This window comes from Eleutherodactylus coqui, chromosome 9 (genome assembly GCF_035609145.1).
Source record: "Eleutherodactylus coqui strain aEleCoq1 chromosome 9, aEleCoq1.hap1, whole genome shotgun sequence".
NCBI classification, from domain to species: domain Eukaryota; kingdom Metazoa; phylum Chordata; class Amphibia; order Anura; family Eleutherodactylidae; genus Eleutherodactylus; species Eleutherodactylus coqui.
Window position 1 is genome coordinate 72,821,646 of NC_089845.1, and position 20,390 is coordinate 72,842,035.

At 41.6% G+C, this 20,390-nt stretch overlaps 1 protein-coding gene across 2 annotated transcripts in view; it reads right to left on the minus strand.

The window, feature by feature from the left end:
• Nucleotides 1-8,802: 8,802 nt before the first annotated feature.
• The window catches only part of LDLRAD4 (low density lipoprotein receptor class A domain containing 4), a 188,329-nt gene continuing 176,741 nt past the window's right edge, over nucleotides 8,803-20,390 (minus strand). For both annotated transcript variants that reach the window (XM_066579510.1, XM_066579511.1), the window contains one exon: nucleotides 8,803-19,560. In XM_066579510.1, the coding sequence (XP_066435607.1) occupies nucleotides 19,018-19,560 (543 nt within the window). In that variant the 3' untranslated portion in view covers nucleotides 8,803-19,017. The remainder of the gene's footprint in view (nucleotides 19,561-20,390) is intronic.

Consider the following 20,390-nt stretch of genomic DNA (forward strand, 5'->3'; position numbering starts at 1 on the left):
ATTTAATGTATTAATGAAACGTTTTTTTTAAAAAAATCACAAATTAATTACACAAACATAAAAAAGTGTTATCTGGTGTTTTCCATTTCCAACAAGGCTACATCTATCCACGAACTGTGTCTGGTATTACAGTGAATAAAGCTGCACTGCAGTAGCAGACAGCTTGGGTACAGACATAGCACTACTTCTAGAGAAAACGAAGCCTTTTTCTTCACGGACTAACCCTATTAACTTTTTAAATGTTGGCCAAAAATGGAAATTGTTTCTACTGTATAGCATTGTGGATACATTGTGTAGAAAGTGCAAAGGTAGATCTCTTGAATCCTCCCAAAAATTGTGTTCTATAATTTTAAGATATTTCTTTCCATAAAGTGTCAACTGATGATTTTGACTGAATGATTTTAGTCCTTTTATTATCCCTTTTGTAAGTCATCAAAACATCTTACATATCTACTAAGGAAGGTTTTCCATAAAACCACATATACCTGATATTATTGTTCTTGCTTTCGATCTCAACTTTTCCAGCTCCTGTTCTGGATTACATCTAAAATATTTCAAACAAGAAACAGTCACAAGAAAGAATATTGAGGGCTTTGGTACCAGGCCTGAAGCAGCACGGAGGCCCTGGCCTGCTGTATTCAATCTTAATGGACAATTATGGCCTTGACAAGAACTAGAATGAACTCTTTCCAGTATATTCTAATACAGATAGTGGCACGTTCTTGCCGTTTTAGCGGAATTACTTTGTGTACGATTCAGGCTTTGTATCATAAGTGATTCTGAATGGGTGTTAAACAATAGTTTCCGGGACACTGATAGGGCATGAAACAAGTATGTGGAGTGGGTGTCTATGGTATGGACAACCTCCGGGGTCCACGCTTGCTGTAAATCAGCACTGATATAAAAATTTATGTTAGTCTGTAAACTGTGCAGAAAAAGTTATGCCTAAGGGCTCATTAACATCGACGTAAGATTTCAGTTCATGAATACCTGGTGTATTCACGGACCGAAAATCACCTGTTCCCTGCGTATTTCCGGTGTTCTAGTGTTCGTACTGCGCTGGCAATCGTTGTGTATTTACGCATGCAGATAAAATGCAGTCCGGGCCCATTGTTTTGGTTCGCAGATAAACAGTAAAAATGCACGTTTAATGCGTACTTGCATTTTTCCGTTCCCATGTATGGACTATTTCGGTGCATAATAGACGGATACTATGTAGCAAAATAGGTCATGCTGAATATTTTTTTTACGCAACTGAAAATCACGTAAAAGATACCTGATGTTAATATACCGGAATCAGTGCGATCTATACTCTCCATATTACATGTGTAAAAAATAAACGCATGCTTCAGAACTTATTTACGTAACGCAGAAAGTATTTTATGACTCAAATTACTTCAATATATGAAAAAGTTTTTAGAAGTTACTGAATATATGGTCAGTAAATATTTATATTATCTAACGATAGACCGCACCTTCAATATAATGTATTGTAAGGGGGCATTCACACTGATTAGCTCTGACATGATACCAAGGGATTGCAGAAGAGCAAAGGGAAATATGAACAGAATTAGTGTAAAATATTTGAAAGTTTCTGAATAGCAGTTCAAAGTAGTTTCAAAAGAAATCATAGTAATCTTCCTAGAGCTATGGTGGCAAATCTATGGAACGCGTGCCAGAGGGGGCACTCAGAGGCGATGGCTGCTCACTACAATAGTGGTTACCGGGCAGGGTACCGCGGCCCCCTGGCCGGTTATCACTCAGCAGCGCTGATCCTCTCTTGGTTCCGCAGGAGAGATGAAGCAAGGAGGCATCTTGGTGCACACTTCCGCCCACAGCAGCTCCAAGAAGAGAAGGAGCAGCGTTTCAACAACAGGAGGTAAGTATACAGTGTATTGGTTTCAGGGGGGCACTTATTACTGGGGCTACTGTGGGGGTCACTACTACTGGGGCCAATATAGGGGACACTATTACTACTGAGGCCACTGTGAGGTTAATATTATTGAGGCCAATATAGGGGACACTATTAGTAATAGTGTCTTCTATATTGGCCCCAATAGTAATAGTGTTACAACTGAGGCCAATATATTAGACACTGTTACTACAGGGGCCACTCTGGCGTTAATATTTATTACTGGGGCTAATATAGGCAACACTATTAGTAATATAGTGTCCCCTATATCGGCCCCAGTAATAAAGGTATTACTACTGAGGCCAACATAGAGGACACCATTACTACTGAGGACATTGTGGGGTTAATATTACTTACTGAGGCCATTTTGGGGGTCACTATTACTACTGGGGCTGATACAGGGGACACTATTACTAGGCCCGTTGGGGGGGAGGGGAGGGGGGGAGGTCACTATTACTACTGAGGCCACTGTGCACATGGCAGCATACTGCAAGCTGACAGAGTATGTCTATACGTGGTGGAAATGCTGCAAAATGTCTGCAGTGAAAAATTTCCGTGGCAAATTATGCAGTATTTCCAAAAAACAGACAAAATCCGCATTTTGACTGGAAATTGGCCACGTATCTGCAGCTGATTTCATACTATCCGGCGCTCCCCTCACCTCCTCTGAAGGCTTATTGTTGTTAACACTCCCCAGCTTCCGGTTCCCAGTGGCCTGGTCTAGTGTGGTGCCGCTGGTCAGCTGAGGCCACTACAGGGAACCAGAAGCCAGGAAGCGCTGACAGCGGGAAGCCTTTGGAGGTGGTGAGGGGGAGCGCCGCATAGAATGAAATCAGCTGCAGATACGCGGCCGATTTCCAGTCAAAATCCGCACCAATGGTACTCCAGTGCTCCAGCTAGGAAAAAAAACACAGGGCATTCCACCGTGTCTATTTTGAAATGGCCCTGTCCTGGAGGTAAAAATCATATGTTGTGATAAGCCCCGCCCCCTGATGTCTTGGCACTTTGTGATAAATAAGTGTGTTTTGGGTTGCAGTTTGAGCAATCTGTCTCTAAAAAGGTTCGCCAACACTGACCTAGAGGATAGGTAATACCAGCATGGAGCCTAGATATGGCCTGTTAGATTCTCTGAAACAATTTACTTTTTTTTCAAATATCATGTTGGACACATAAGGCCAGATTTCCCGTGTATTTTTAGAGACTTTCTACGATGGGCTATAGGCTAAGGGGGCATAGGCACCTTGTGCACCAATGATTGCATCAAATTTTGGCACAAATTTTGGTGTAAATTAAGCCAACTATTAGGTTGTATAAAGTTAAACTTTAGACAGATTTATCATCCAGCATTTTAAGACTAACCATTAGACAGTAAATCTGCCGAATTGTCTCCCAGAGCTTCTGGAAAAAAAACACATTTGTGAGTTACTACAATAGAATTTTACTGGTCAGATCAGATGAATTCTTAAGACATGAGGAAAACAGCAGAGGCAGTTGTTTCTGTGTAACCACTTTCTAACTTCATCTTATATTATCACCAGTGGGGCATCTTGGTCCACTGGAAGCCCAGTTACTGTTGCTAGGCAACTATACGCAGGAAAAACTCACCGGAGAACCAGAATATATAGTGCCATTGACTATCGACAAGGAAGATACGTCTCTGTACACTGGAAATGGTATTATTCATTTGAAAGCAACGTTAATTCCAGGTCGATGCACAAATGAAAACGGGTGTAATTATATTTATACACATACAACAGGAACAATAAACTAAATGACTAACAAAGTGACACAGAGGGAGAGAGGACCCTGCCCACGGGGACTTACAGTCGACAAGGGAAGGGGACAGTAGGCAGAGGTGTAGCTATGTTTTCTTGCCTCCTGGGCAAAAATTCAGTTTGGCACCTCCACCAATCAAATATGGAAAAAAAAAAGCCTACAGGCTTTTTCTTGCACCACACTTAGACCCCTTTTTGTGACCTTTGGTGGATGATTTTAATGTCATTAGATTTGTGACATTCTCACCACCGCCGTAAAATCAGAAAATTTGAGTTTGATACATCGAGTGACCTGTGAGGCCAGGACAAAGTTCCTATGTTAAGTCTAGCCATGCGGTTATGCTTGAGCCAACAGCGCTGCTAGGAAGTGTTTGGCGAAATCGCCAAAAGAAGACATGCTGCGTTTTATTCCTTGCATAACATCGCAACATGGTGCCATGCAGGAAAACATCGCTAAACTGAATGAACTCCTCTTACATTCGCGTAGCAAAAATCGCTTCAATCTTTAAAAATTTAAATCCTAAACATATTTGCTGGTAGGCTGGGAGGGACTGTAGGGATCGGGCCCCAGAGATCTGAGAAAACTGTGGGAGCAGAACATTGAATAGCTGTGCTGGTTTACCGATAAAAGGATGTGGGGACGGGCAGGAAATTCAAATGCGGGATGTTGCCTTCCGTTAGGCTGGAGGGGCAGCATAGCGAACATGGGGTCAATCTAGTTATATGAATTAATATCATTTTTTTTCACTACGTTGTTAAGTCAGGATCAAGACATCTGAGGGTAACACTCCACAGTGTGTCTTCCGGCAGCCCTGTTGCAGCCAAAAAAAAAGTGCTGACCAGCACGATGCCAGCGTTTGTAAATTGATTGTAATTGAACCGGACACATAGTTTTGTGGGTAAAGTCGTTGTTGACCTGTAAAATTATGCAGCTATTTTACAATCCAGATGAAACTGCACCAAATCCAATCTCAGGACAGTTCTCAGCTGTACCATGACCATGCCGCTCTACAGCCCTACTCTAGACCCAGGGGTGCAGCTAAAGGTTCACGGACCCTGGTGCATTCAGTTTGCGAGCCCTCTGCATCGGTTCTTTTCATGGCTGCTGACTACATTCCATCTTTACCCCCCCCCCCCCCCCCCACTGTATCTCTGCGTCTCTTGACAAAACTCTGATGCTAATTTTCCCTGTGTGAATATAGCCTAGGTGGATTTCTGATGCGGATTGTCATTTATTAGAGCTGCAGATCCGCAATTGGATCTAGAACAGTCAATGGGCAAAATCTGTGTGCAGGTTCTCCGATGTGGAATCCGTGTTAAGGGACGTGTCGCTTTTTTTCCCCTTCCATGGATTTCAAGTCCACGTGAAAAAAAAAAACCCACGACATTCACACTACAGCAAAGATTGCCATTAAAACTAATGAGCCTTCAGATGTACATTTCAGATTTGATGCAGAATTAGCATGGATTCCATGTCAAAATACTGTGTAAATGTGGCTTAAGCCAGTGTTTCTCAACTTCAGTCCCCATGAACTCCAACAGGTCATATTTTCAGGATTTCCTCGGTAATACACAGGTTGTGTTTTTATTGTCGGTGCCTCAGACATTGTCACAGATGTGCTTACTATAGGATATCCTGAAAGCATGACCTGTTGGGAATCCATGAGGACTGGATTTGAGAAACACTCGCTTAAGTGACCCATCAGTGCGGCACTTGCAGCCAGGGGTGTAACTAGGGACTTAAAAGATTAGGGACACAATCCTAAGACACATGTTCACCTTCTCCTACACACGTGTTTGTTCCCCCTCACAGTAACAGTGCCCTCCTTTGTGACCCATCCACAGCAATATGTGTGTTACACCAAGACAGCAGACTTGTGGGACTAATGAAAGTATGGAGCAATTGATTGTGACTGATACGTCTGATATGGGGCTGTTGATTGAGGTATGGGAATGATGACGAGTGTTTTCTTAATGTTGAGTTTTCGAAATTGGGAAGCGGAAGATATGGCCAGTAGACACACTGGGCCAGAGGTGTAGAATTGCATAGTATCAGCATAAAGATGGTACAGATAACACATAGGATTCTATGAGCTACACTAGTCAAAAACATGTAGATGGAGAAGAGTCCGTGGACAGAGCCTTGAGGGACACCAACACACCACAAGGGGAGGCTATGGTATGCACATTGGAAAAACTGGTCAGTAAGGTACAGTGGGTTCGAGGAGAATGCAAAAGGTGGTGATGCCAATGGAAGAGACAGTATACAAAAATTACTGGAATAATTTTAACATTTCCTGCAAGTTGATGTAATTTTCTCCCCATTTCAGGTTGATGTAAAGCAGATTATAGCTCCGTGAAAACTAGAATTCCAGAAAACCATCTGCCCTATTGACTACTGTGACTACTCAACAGCACATGTCCATAACTTTTCAGAAGCTCCAATTATGTTTATTTAGATGTATGAATATTCGTGGCTCATCGAATAACTTTACTTTCATAGGTTTCACATTTTTAGACAAATTTAGACAAACTGTGCTTTATTTTATCCATCTTAGGGCTCCTTCACACTGTCGATTGCGATATCGCGAGAAAATCACGGCAAAAATCGCAGCTTTCTTCAAGCAATTTTTGAGCACAGGGAAACATGGGCTAGAAAAAAACCCGCAAAACGCAGAAAAATAAAACAGGCCACGATTTTTTTTCCATACCACATTGCATGAGTGAAAACCATTGAAAATCATGGGTTTCATAATTGTGTATTTTTACTCGCACACGCATTGCACGATTATATTGCAAGTCTGAAGGCATCCTTAGGCCAATTTCACACCAGTGAGCGCAATACCAATGACACTCTTCAGGAAAGTAGCGATGCTGCGGCGTGGCTCTCAGACGCACCAGAGGGTCGGTGTTTCCCATTGTTTTCAATGGGAAACCTTGCACCGCACCCGTGTACACCTCGCACGCCATGCAATGTTTTTGCCTGTCCCATAAAAAAAAAGGTTGAGACGTTCTGAGGGAACACCCAAACCAAGCTCTTCCCTGCAACCCCCCCCCCCCCCCCAAAACACTAATTTATATGACCCGACTCAAAAAACACAGTTCATATTTATGCAAGAATTATGCGTCTCGTAACACACAAATCTCACACGATTTTCTTGGCCCTGTGAAAGTGGTCTAAAGCAGTGTTTCCCAACTCCAAGCCTCAAGGCTCGCCAACAGGTCATGTTTTCAGGATTTCCTCAGTGTTGACCAGGTGATGTAATTATTATCACTGCCTCAGACATTGCCATAGGAGTTTCTTACTATAGGGGCGCCTCAAGGACTGTAGTTGGGAAACACTGCTCTAAAGTCTGAACAGTTCAGCATCCATTAGTGCGCACATTTAGCAATATAAGGGTGGCTGCACATCTGCAGCAGATCCTCCAGCTGAAGTCGGTGGACTCCATTACTGTCAATGGGTCTTCCGCTGCAGTTCGGTTCCGTCCAGAGCACAAAAGCAGAATCCCCCCGGCAGCTAGATATACAAGGAGCTCACAGGTTCTTGCTTAGAAGGGCATTATAGTTTCAGCAAATAAGGTTTACTATATAATAAAGTTAGATAAAACTTTTAAATATACTTTGTGTTGCAAGATCTCTTTGCAGTCATTAAATAGCAGCCTCCATTGTTTACTTCTGGGGGGTACAAATCTGTCTTGGTCATATGGTGGACAAATAGGTGCACAGCTCATTTCAAGAGGAAGTTCTAATATCTGTACCTGTAAGGGAAAGGCCACAGGGAGCTGCATTACAGCAGCTGGGAATCATACTAAGAAACGGTTTGGCATAATTCCTAAATTAATTACCAAGTAGAAGCACAATTTTACAAAAAAAAAAAAAAAAAAAGCAGTCCTACCCCCAAAACTGCAGGTGAAACTCCTGCTGCGTGTGACCTTACCCTTCATACTGTGACCCCGTGCATCCATTACATGGCCATGGACAGATTTTTATCCACTAACAATTAAAGGGGTTGTCCTGCGCCGAAACAGGTTTTTGTTTTTTTTCAATAGCCCCCCCCCCCCCATTCGGCGCGAGACAAACCCGATGCAGGGATAAAAAAAAAACAACCAGATAGTACTTACCCGAATCCCCGCGGTCCGGCGTCTTCATACTTACCTTGTGAAGATGGCCGCCGGGATCTTCACCCTCGGTGGACCGCAGGGCTTCTGTGCGGTCCATTGCCGATTCCAGCCTCCTGATTGGCTGGAATCGGCACACGTGACGGGGCGGAGCTACGAGGAGCCGCTCTCCGGCACGAGCGGCCCCATTCAGCAAAGGAGAAGACCGTCTAATCGGGCGATTAGACGCTGAAGATTAGACGGCACCATGGAGACGGGGACGCCAGCAACGGAACAGGTAAGTGAATAACTTCTGTATGGCTCATAATTAATGCACAATGTACATTACAAAGTGCATTAATATGGCCATACAGAAGTGCTTACCCCCACTTTGTTTCGCGGGACAACCCCTTTAAGGTTTCTATTGAATGACAGTAAGTAAAATCAAGAATGGATACAAATATTACATTTGAAAATTAACTTTAGACACACAATCAACTATTAATGTGATAACGATTTAAAAAGAAAACAAAATATGGACTGCCAATTCCTAGTTGTCACTTATTTTGTAAGCTCATGAAAAATGAAATCCTTCTGGCCCTCTGCTGAAGTTGGGGGTAACTATCCAACAGGGCAGGTTTGAGTTAATTGCGGACACATCAGATAGGGAAAGGTTTCTGCTGCAGCAAGCTGCCTCCCAGATGAGAATAAAGTGGCTTCAGCAGCACACCCCTCCTTTTTCCTCGTTATTGTTTGCAATGGATAGATAAACAATCTAGTGGGGGTAGGGGGATGCGATATCATCAATGGACAGGACACTATTACAGCCTGTTAGTTGTGTTATGTACGAGGAAGTATGAAGCTACATCATTATTCTACTAGAGTCGGCATTGCTACTACCCTTCAAATGTCCATCGCTACTTCATCACTGGGCAAAAGAAATATTGTAGTTATTGTGAATCCATACAATTTCAGTAAATCATTTCACAATCTCAAAAGTAGAAACAGGAAGCGGAAATAATTCTCAAATTTTATTGTTTTATCACTGTAGTATGACCGCAGTGGAATTAAGAACAAGCATAAAACCTTTATTTTATAACAACTGCACTTAGAACAACATATTTCTTTGAAACAAAACTCATAAAAAAATGACATCACCATTTTTCCATTAAGAGATAAGTGGGTATACAGGTACATTTCATTCATTGCAATCATTTTGAAAGTCAGTTCTGGCAGTAAAGAGGTGATGAGTATTAGCAACAAATACATAAATCCTAATACCAACAGTGGGCAGCACCGAGTGCTGGGCATACCTAATGACAAACAAAAAAAGGTAGTCTCAACAATGTTAATCATGTCCCATGTAAGATATGTTCACGCTAGTGTCATGGCCTCCATTTCTAACAGAGCCACGAGAGCTATACCATATCCATGTTAACGTCCACTGACTTTAATGGGACCTTTGAGGGTTCTGGTAACTTAAATGAAAAAAAAAAAGTGCTGCAGACTGATATTCCTGTCTCAAAAATACCAGAATGCCTATGGAATCCCCAAAAGACCCCATTAACACTAATGTAACAGACCCCAAGGGATATGTTGTGTGGAAGGTTTAAAGCCTTGACTCCACTTGCTTATAAAGTTCTAGATAACTAAAGCCTTAGGCAAGACTGGGTTTCATATTTAGGTGGATCTGTTCCCCCTTCTGTTTAGTTCTTATTTTTAATAAGACGACATCCCAGAAGGTACAAAGGTGACTAAAATTGTTGGGGACTTTCCAGCTTTGTTCATGACTAATGCATTTGAGTTTTTGGCAATCCATGACCATAGTTGACTTTAACGTCTACCAGATAAATTAAACCAAATGAACAGATTATATTCTAGATCTGGTAGGATACTGATTATAACTCTTTCCAATCCACTGTCTGACAGTTTCCTACATTCTGATTGAAGCTGTACAGCTCCAATATCAGAAGACGTGCGACAGGGTATTCTTACCGTCTATTGACAGCCATTCCACTGTCGTAGCCTCTCTGGCACACACACTGGCTTTAGCCTGCAGATGGCACTGTTGTATAACAGCAAAAAGAGAAAGCCTTTTAGGAAACCCTGAATCCAAAATTGGATTGGAAAGGGTTATGGACTATTAATACCCAATCTTGTCTAAGGACTTTTAGCGGTATCTTTTCCCATTTGTGGAGAAAGCAGGAGGAGCCGTTGTGGATGATTTAGGAATTAGCTTGTAATATAAAAACTGATGTAAAAGCAGAACTCTAGTTTAAGCCTTTCATTCCTAAGAAAAATGAGATCTAGAACCGCTTTGAAATGTTTAATGTCCTATATAAATAAAGCAATGCAGTATTGACCAATTACGTTAGAAGGATACATGTATAGAATGGCTAGTATAGGACAGGCTTCGTGTAAATCCCGTTATTGAAAGGCCTCTAGATGTAAACTAGAAGATAGTATGTTCTTACCAACTGAACGCTGTTACTAGTACATATAGGATACAATATGCAAAGCCTATAGGACACTTAATTCGGGGGTTTTATTTTTGGTCCACGTGTCTTCAGAAACATACGTTTAATGTAAAGGATACATATTAAGCTGCATCTTAAAACACATAATACTGATTTAAAGACAAGGTGGAAGCCATCTTGTCTGCACGGAGATACAGCTTCATTAACAGAGTAGACGGAAGAAGCGATTGTGTAAATTTCTATTTAACATCATTAATTTGCCATTACAGAGGAAATGTTCCCCCCCAAGGAAAATCATTGTGCAAGGAGTATGAAGTGTTGTCGCAGGTCTAAACCTGCTGGAGTTCTGCATTACTAATGGAAGTGATTACCTTTTTTTTTCGCTTTGCTTAATTTCGAGCCAATATTTAGTGGAATTCACCAGCCCTTACACCAAGCATGGGAATAAATATAGCAGCAAAACATTTGGGGAAATGAAAACTGCAGGAGGTACCATTTCTATCAGATGTATAGAATGTCATTAAACCAGTCTGAAAGGGATTACGAAACACATTAGCTGGTATAAATGGTTATCAACAAGAAATGTCAACACCATGTTGGCCGTCGACCTCTATGATGCTCTACATGAAGTCTTATTAAACCTGAATGAGTAATAACCGAATTCGAGGTCAACAGTACTGAATGTAAAAGGTTAAGCAGAGGATCAAGACGACTGCTATAAGTGCTATATTATTACAAGTGCTCCTAGTAAGTGCTATGAAATGGTACTACTGTATGTATATGGTGCATTTCATCCACGCTCACATTCATTCCTATAACACTGGGCTCGCCAATAAATATGCAGATGACTGGCAGCGAGATACTACTACATACTTTGCTTAAAGTGACATCTGGGGACGATCCGACCTACCAGCCTACTGGATTGGGCTCACCTTTGGGATATTGTAAGGAACTGAAATGTTCATTTCTTAAAACTATGAACAAAGTATAGGTGCCATTATATATTACTAGTTTTCAGGATAATGCAAAAAGTAGCCTGGCAACAGTACAAGTTGGTGAACGCGTGAGACAGGACTGAAATGAGATTCTTTCAGGTGACCAGACGCAGAAGGCCGGAGTATTTGTACATCCAACTAGTGGGACTGTCAGTTGGTAGAAACTTTGGCCTCATTTATGCATTGGTAATACGGCGAGTGTCTTGGCCTGACTGCGGGTATCCTGACTAACTTTGACCATTATAGATTCCTATGATGCTTGGAGTTTGCATCGGGATACCAACAGTCAGGCCGGGACAATCGTACATATTACGGATGCATAAATGAGGCCAAAATTCACTCATGTGTCACCAGCCCTAAGGAAATAAAGATGTACTACTTGGTGGCAGAATCCAAGAGATCTCAGTGTCACACAGAGCCAAATTACTGAGCAGTTCGTGTGTTAATGAAGGTCCTTATTAAGGCCTCATGAACATGCAGCTTTGTATGCAGATTGTGCACAGTGGGTCTACCGTAGAATCCATGAAAAAAATGAAAATTAGGAGGTACCGCCATGGGCCCAAGCAGTGCCCATAGCAGGATATGAGTTCCATGTTCGGGATGTATATAAGGGTCCTGAAGACAGCCTCATTGCGTTATGCAGACATGCTTTCACAAAGTCCCCTACCACCAGTTTAGTAACTACTCTATGCTCAGATAACATGCTTTGCTGACATTTCATGGATTTCATGGATGTAACATTTTCCGTATTGTACTTGGAAATCTATTTTATCTCTAGACTAGGAATAGATTCTAGAGTGATATTCTTAGGTTTGAAACCACAAGATTTCTGCACTAATGGTGATATACCATCACCAATAGTGAAATCTTGTTGGTCTGTTTGTTTGGTCTACAAGATATCATTTGTCTGGAGTCTATAAAGACTCTTTTATAGAATGCAGAATCCGGATACTTCTGGAATCCACAATCCAGACGTAAAAGTAGATATTTGGCCAATTCCAGTTCATTCCTTCTGGTTTCAAACCACGGGGCAGCACTTACTTGAGTTGTAACCTGCAGTTAACTGGTCACATTCCTTTACATAAAGGCTATGATACTGTAAAGCAATTTACTACGTCTCTACAAAAGAATGGGTGATGTTCTAGTGAGGCACCGAGTAACAATTTAGGATGACCTTCAGAATACTATATCACCTTTATGGAGGGGAAAGCAAAAAGAAATATGGCCAAGAATTGAGCCCACACATGTAGTGCTTCTAAAGCATGATCCCAAATTCGATAATTCTATGGTACTTTGGACATTGGAAGATCACTTCCTAGGATAATAAATTTTTTCCTAGAGTCAACAGAAAACACTAACTGGCATAAAAAGTGAGCAAACTAAAAATCAGAACAAAAAAAAAAGTATGATTATTCTCAAATACATTTTTCTATATCATTTAGTTGTAGATAATTTATGGAATGAGAATCTACTGTAGCAACATGTATCCTGCAAACTGCACCGGTTGCTACAGATGACACCTGTTTCCCTACACAGTTCCATAGAATTATCTATATAAATGCTCACTATTGTACTTTTATCTGTTGACTCACTGTATATCTTGACACAGAGTGTATTCATTACTCTGCAAAATCATGGTTTAGGCAGATGTGCTTTATTCAAAGCATACAGCATGGTGCCCATGAATGGCTCAGTGTGAGGTTGGCTCATGTTGCTAATCTCCAAATGGTCATATAATGGTCCATCAGAATCCATTATTATCTGACATGTTCATTTCCATCTCTCTCTATGATCCTAGTATGTAAGAGAGCGATTGGAAGGGAAACCTTATTATGGCAAACAGCAAGAGGAGAATTCAAACTAATGTCCGATAATATTCAGGCCGTCCATCTCGAAGGAGCCTTCATCGCTCCAAGGAAACTTAGCCTTATACACCCATACTGGTACAGAAGTAGATTAGATGCTAATTCCTGCAGATCGGTGGCTCCCTGAACCAAAAAGGTTTCATTTCTTCTAGTTTTCGGTTTAAAAAAAACCAAACAAAAACATAAAACCCCCCCAAAAGAACAAAAACCTATACTAGTCCAGAAGGAGCACACGGAAGTAGTTATGGAGCATAGCAGCCAAAACCAAGCTGATCTTCCGTGATCTCCACTACCAAAAAGCACAATCCTATTATTGTTTCAGCGAATAGTGGCATGAAGAGACAAAAATACCATGTTGACAAGTCTACAAAAGGCATGTAAAATACTGCAGCGATACAGTGCTTTATTTTCATTTAATGACAAATATCAGGTCATCTGGTTTATTAGTCAATACTAGGCCGGCAAAAGATAAATTAAAAAAGTATTTCTTGAACATGGTGCAAGAATAATACTGGTCCAACACAACAAGAGCGTAACAAGTGTCGACCTTACAAAGTGGGGAGAGGGGCACTCAGACCAAAAACATTCACGCCAACAATATAAACAGGTTACTTAAAAATGTAGATTTGTTCTTTTTTTTTCCTTATGTGATATATTGATATTTAATAGGAAAATAAAATACATAGATCTGTCATCTGTATTCTGCATTCATTTGCAAATCTTACAAAAAGGACTAGACATGTTAGGCATTCACAAGTTCTATGCCATTTTTTGTTAAAATCCATATCAACTATACATTATATTACAGTATTAACAATGAATATCTGTTTTCTGTTCTACCCATTGGGTAGGATATGTGCATACTATTCAAGTTATATACAGTTAATAAACAATAAGACTTACAAGATGATGAAGTGGAAATAAGCACCTTTACAAATGAGGCACAGCAAGAGGTGGAGGTGAAAGAGCGCCCCCCTATGAGCGGCCTGACCATAAGAGACCCAGGAACAATCCACGCGCAGACCCCCCTCTACACGACACATGGGACTATGATCTGGTGTCACGGTCACATCTAGTACATACGAGACACTTTCATTACGTGAACACAAAAGTATGGCAGCAAATGCAGCAGCAGCAGAAGAGATGGAGCAAACATGATGACGACGATCCAAATTTACACTTGATAAATGACAATCCTTATTAAAATTCAGCTATCAAGTATCGTCCACCTATTATATACAGCAATGACACACAGTGAAGAGTTGTAACATGCGTGTAAATTAAGGTGTAATGTTTAGTAAATAAAACCGCATACTATATTGTAGGTGTACAGAGCAACAAACCGTTGTGTTACGCAGGACTGATCTGCCGTCACAGTGTAATGGCTTAAAGGATTGAAATGCACAGGGGAAAAAAAACTAAAACATTAACATTCTGGAATTGTTTGTGTGTGGAGGAAACGTTGCAGATAACAGCATATTCCAGCTCATTTCTCCACCGGTAGCTGGGACCAAAAGGCCTCCCAAAGGGCGAACCCACACTGATCAGAATAACCCTGCCACAACTTCTCTGATGTACAGAAACTAAACACTAAGATTGGATCTTACTCAAAACATCTATAACACTGAACAAGTAAGGCCGGCTTCACATCTGTGTTGGAACCTCAAGTCGGAGGTCCTGTCCCAGAGCCGGCTCAAAATACCGGGAAAAAAAGAGCGCTGCACGCAGCGCTTTTTCTTCTGTCCGGAAGCGGGGCAGCTGAGCAGAAACCAAACAGACAGCAGTATAGTCAATGGGGTCCGTCCGTCTGGCGCTGTTTGACCGCCGGGTTTCCCCTTTCCTAAACGCAGCAGAAAAGCGGAATCCCCAGCGCAGATGTGAAACCGCCCTAGCATTGATTTTAAATAAAAGTATATTACACAGAGTGATTTCATTGGCTGTGTCATATTTTACAGTGTTTTGTATTTTTTTTTCAGCCTGGATGTGCTGCAGCTTTTAATTGGTTGTTGAACCTTCTGACTTTACTAGAATAGCTTACACTTACAGACTAAACGCAGCTCATAGGCAGCTCTTTAGAACTAAAAAGGACTATTGGAATGGACAGCAAGTAGATGAAAGTGCAGGTAGGAGAACATAATCTAGTCCTAGCAGAACTTTTTTTTACAAGCAGAATGCAGACTGTTGCTTCTGGTATCCGGCGTTCGACCTCGAGACCAGTCCAGTGCCTGCCAGTCATAGCCTCCCTGCTCTATTCCTTGTACACAAGCCTACATTCAAGCATACCTTTCTCTACACAGGTGCGTAATGCTGGCTGCTCCCAGAGATCTTTGGTAACTATAGAATATGGCATTTAGAGATTTCTTGAAAGATAAGATGCATTTTACTGGTTTGTGTTCCAACACTTGCTATTCACCGTAATGGGGGAAAAACGAAATTTACAGTCATGGCATTTAGGGCTTGTCCACAGCCGTACCTTATAGTTAGATTGTGTCTACACCACATGCACTAATGCCATACACTTGCAACGCCGCAGGGTTTTTGAGGTCATTGTGATTTTTGGAAGCATCTTTAGGAACAAAGTGAACTTGGTTAAGCGACTTGGATAGTTGTTGGTTGAATGCTAGTTCAGTCACAACTATTCCTCTAAACCCCCTTCCCTATACACGCTCAGCTGAAATCCAACATGACCAAGCCTTCCTTCCTCCAACATCTACTGTCGGGACACCTCTATTAGATGGTCATGCCGCAGGTTTGGCCAACCTTTAACAGACGTGTATGGGAGCCTTCTGTTCACGGTAAAAAGACAAAATTCATACCAACTGTTACCCTAATGCACTAACCCTTGAACGTAGCCAAGTATCAAGGTTAACTGTGCAATACAGTAATATCTACTGCTCCAATATCAACACCGATGACCGAAGCCATAAAACCAAGAGAATATTAAATGTATAACCCCCAAGCAGTCATGGCAGTGAGAGCAAATTGCTGTTTGGCTGGAGCAAGCACAATGGGAGAGAGAAATGCGGAAACCATCTTTTGAGGGTGTTCATTGCAACTAAAGTTTAAAAAGGGCAACTTCCCCCAAAATTAACATTTATCATGTATTACTCCTCGATGCCGATGGGAGAAAGGACTACTGCATGCATGATCAACTATTTCTGTATTAAGCATTGAAAAAGTCTACATGAATATCCATCAAGATGGCGGCAATGTGCTGTAAAGAAATATGAAGAGCACGGTGCTTCTACACGGGGACTCAACTACACAGGAACAGGATAGGTACAGATCTGTTAGCATCACTGTATATGTAGAATGAAGAGCAGCATAGACATATTGCCATGCATATGTGTGCTCAGCCTACTCATTGATGCAACGTCGCTAATGGTACAAGAACACATACATTGAGAGTCAGCGGAGAAGATGGAATTACAGAGCGGTTGCAGAAATTTCTGCAACAAATCTGCCATGTGCAAATATATACCGTTAAAGGGGTAGTCCTGCTACAAAGTAAAGATGGCCAGCCTCGGAATCACTAGTAGATCACTGCTAATTAGCTTGGTATTGCAGGAAAAGTTTTCATTGAAGTGAATGAGAACTTGGCCTGCATTACCAAGTCTGGCCAGTACAGTAAGAACAGAGCTGTCCGCTTCCTGTAGAAATCCGTTCAGTGCTTAAGAATACTGACCCAATAATCGTCTATTTAATAAGGGTCCCAGGCGACACACTGCTGCTAATGGATTAATGACCAATTCTGAGCATAGGCCATCAATGGTTTAAAACAGGACATCCCCTTTAAAGGCTATGGACACATTTGGGGTGTTTCTCCTATATCGAAATGGATGTATTTGGGGCTGAATTATTGTCATTATTTTTTATATAAACGGGGTTTTAGCTACAATTTTGGTACAGTTTAGCTTCTACAACCTCGCTGTATAAAGCAAGCTACAGAATGCCTTCCACTAGCAAATTGTGCGCTTAGGCCTAAAGGAAGTCTCCAGCTCCTCCCATGATCTTTTTTCTTATCAGCAGATCTCTTTAAGATAAAGATAACCTTGATCCGGTCATAAATCAGCTGGCAAGGTGGTTCTAGAGAGGAGCTGCAGATTGTGCCGTCCCACACGAGTTCACAGTTCGCTAGTGAAGGGCCTTCTGCAGCTCGCGATATACATTGATAAAAAGAAATTGGAGGGGCAAAATGGTGCAAAAAATGATTTTTTTTACAGAAATTACATGCAATGAAGGTAAATGTAAAAAAAAAAAAAAATCCCCAAAAGGTCCAAAATGGCGCTAATCATTTCTGTACCCTATAATTGTTCTACTACATCTTGTCAACTTATAGAGTTAAGGAATAACTAAAGCATCGCTCTCCTCCCTTTACCCCCCTCTGCACATTATGGATTGTCAGGTGTCGTCATGGTCTCAATTATTCCCGTTTTATTAACTGCTCCTCTCTGATTTTATATGGTAGCAGGTTGCTTTAAGAGGACGAAAAGCTGCTAAATATTTCCAGGCCCGGCAATCTTCTTTCATACCGTCCAGCAGCCTGCTATCCCTGCACGAACATACCGCGGACCTCATCTTACTTGTTCAAACCGTTTGTCTTTGGATAAGCTGCAGAATGGCCAATCGAAGAAAAAGAAAGAGCGGAGTGAATGCATATATATGGCTCTCATCTTAATGAAAGGACTATCCTAACCATATGGCTGTAAGGCTCTGTGCCTACAGTGTTCCAGGCTTGGAGGGTATGCGCCATTCTCAACGCCTACCTCCGACATAAGCTACTGCGTAGCCATACAGCGATATATCACATCCATTGGCCATGACGTTAAAAAAAAAAAAGTTGAGTAATGCCGTATTTTCCTATACAGCTGTTTAAAAGTTTACTTTATTAGTTCACTAGTTTAAAAAAAATGCTGAGTCTACACTTAGTCAGAATATCCCTTTTTAAACAAAGTAATGTCAATTTTAACCAAAGACACCAGCAGTGTCCATGAGTAAATATAATAATGCAGAACGACGGACATGTCCGAAAGGTCTATAAGAAATGTCCCAACTCAAAGATCCGCACATTCGTACTACGTAGGCTACTCACTCGCCGTATCAGTTGAGCCAACACAATATTAGTATGAACGGACAAATTCCTATGGCCTTTAAAGACAACCCCCCCCCGCATCACAAGACATATCAGCGGCAATGGAACCAAAGAGTCGGCCATTGCTGGTTTACTAGAGAAGACTTGTGCATCTAGCAAACTAGTGAGTATGAAACCCCCGATGGTTTCTTTGTTGCTGGGCAGCTCAATTGTTTTATCCTCACAGTTAAAAAATACTGTATGACAATTAAAAAATTACACAACACGTTTCCCTCATATAGAATCATCTGAACAATTAGTGCAACTTTTCCTCTTAAATCAAAAAAAATAAAAAATCCATCATCCTCCAGTCAATTCGCTGTACACATTGGCACACAAACAGGGCTATGGACTTCCATCAAATAATTAGCACTGCCCATAAACACTGGCCATCTGCCCGAAAACCTGGCATCTCTAAACCCACACTTGTTCTATGTGACTGCCGCTAACGTCAGCATGTAGGAGAGGCTCTGCAAAGTTCGAGTTCTGTGCCACATTTTTGTAAAAGTTTTAAATAAAGTGAAAATATGATAATATTAAAAAAAAAAAGACGTTTCCTGAAACAAATGTATGGGTTAAACAGAAAGAAAGTGTGTAAAAATCTATCCGATTGCATGCCTTGCTCTGACTGGTATCAGAATCCGCATACAATAAATATGTGCATTTGGCTTAAGTATACCACTGTGCACCGGAGCTCAGGAAGTCACCGCCATGGCGCCATGTCTACTTCCTTCCACTTCAGCTTCTGGACAGCGTGGAGAAGAGTCAGACAAGATTTCCTGGCTGTCTATCTTTTCCATTGACAGGGACTATTGTGCTCTCGGGATCATTCTGATGAAACTGAAGTCTACTGCCCGTCTGAGACGGGGTAGAGGGGTTATTTTGCTGGTGCTGGAAATAAGAGGAGCCTGGGTAATGTCCCATAACTTCGCTGTAGGTTGGTGGTGGCCCTTCCATTCTGCCACTGCTGCTATAGTTTGTTGCACTGATGCCAGAATTGCTGCTCGGCGGACATGGACCCCCATTGTACATAGATATATCTATCAAATCACTATCAAAAATGGTCCTGTTTGGAGGCGCTCGGACAGATTCTCTGTTAAGTTCCATCTGTTGCTCCGGGTCCCGCAACTGGAGAGTGCACGGACCTTGGTAAGGTGGAGGCTCCTCGCCATCAGAAAGGGAAATTGTAGGAGGAAGGTCGATCTCATGGTGGATATAAGGATATGTCGGCTGGAAGCGGCTGAAATGATCTCTCTGCATAAAGGAAGGAGCTGTGAACCTGTCTCTCGACCTCGGTGCATACATGATCTAGGAAACAGAATTAGCAACACTTATGTATAAGGCATTTTAGTTAACTTTGTAGACAGTCTTTGACTAGCACACATTGTTACTGATCTTTAAAGTGGACTTAACTTTTCATATGACACTTCAGAATAAATCTGCAGCGTGTTCACACTTGAGGAAAAGAATGACTTCTGGCCATTAAACAACTTTCAGTTCTCGCTGAGCTGGTGGGTGTAGACTAGCTGCAGTGCTGTTTCCTTATATTATACATGGATAAGATAGCTACTACTCCCTACCACTCTGTAGTACATCATTAAGAACAGTGTGTACAGCAGGACTGAGCAGGGTAGATGTGATTGCAGTAGCTGTAACACAGTAAGAACTATTAGCTGCAGCAGTATGAGTGTTTGTTCCCTCCTCCCCTCTCCGAAGACTTCTATATCTGTTACTAGAAACAAACTTCACATGACAGCAGAATGTGGACAACAAGTTAGAAGGAAGGGAGACCGCTACTAGCAACACTTAAGAGGGATTTTTCAGCACTAAAGTAAATTTATATAAAGCGAGCTGCACTTTTTCTAGTTACTACATTGGATCACATAAGCACAGGTTTGTTGAAAAGGGAGTGACCATTTGAAAAACGCCCAGGAAAGATCTTGTACCGCACGCAACCTTAATGCTGTGGTCACACGGGACTGAAATCTGGTAGGAAATCACGCGGAATGACCGCACGGAAATACCGTGAGATTTCCACGGGAGAAATGCAGCTTCAAAACCCACGACAAACATTTTGGAGTGGCTTCGCTGCGGCCATCTCTCCTAAAGAGAGGAGAGTGTCCACCAGGGAAACGGGG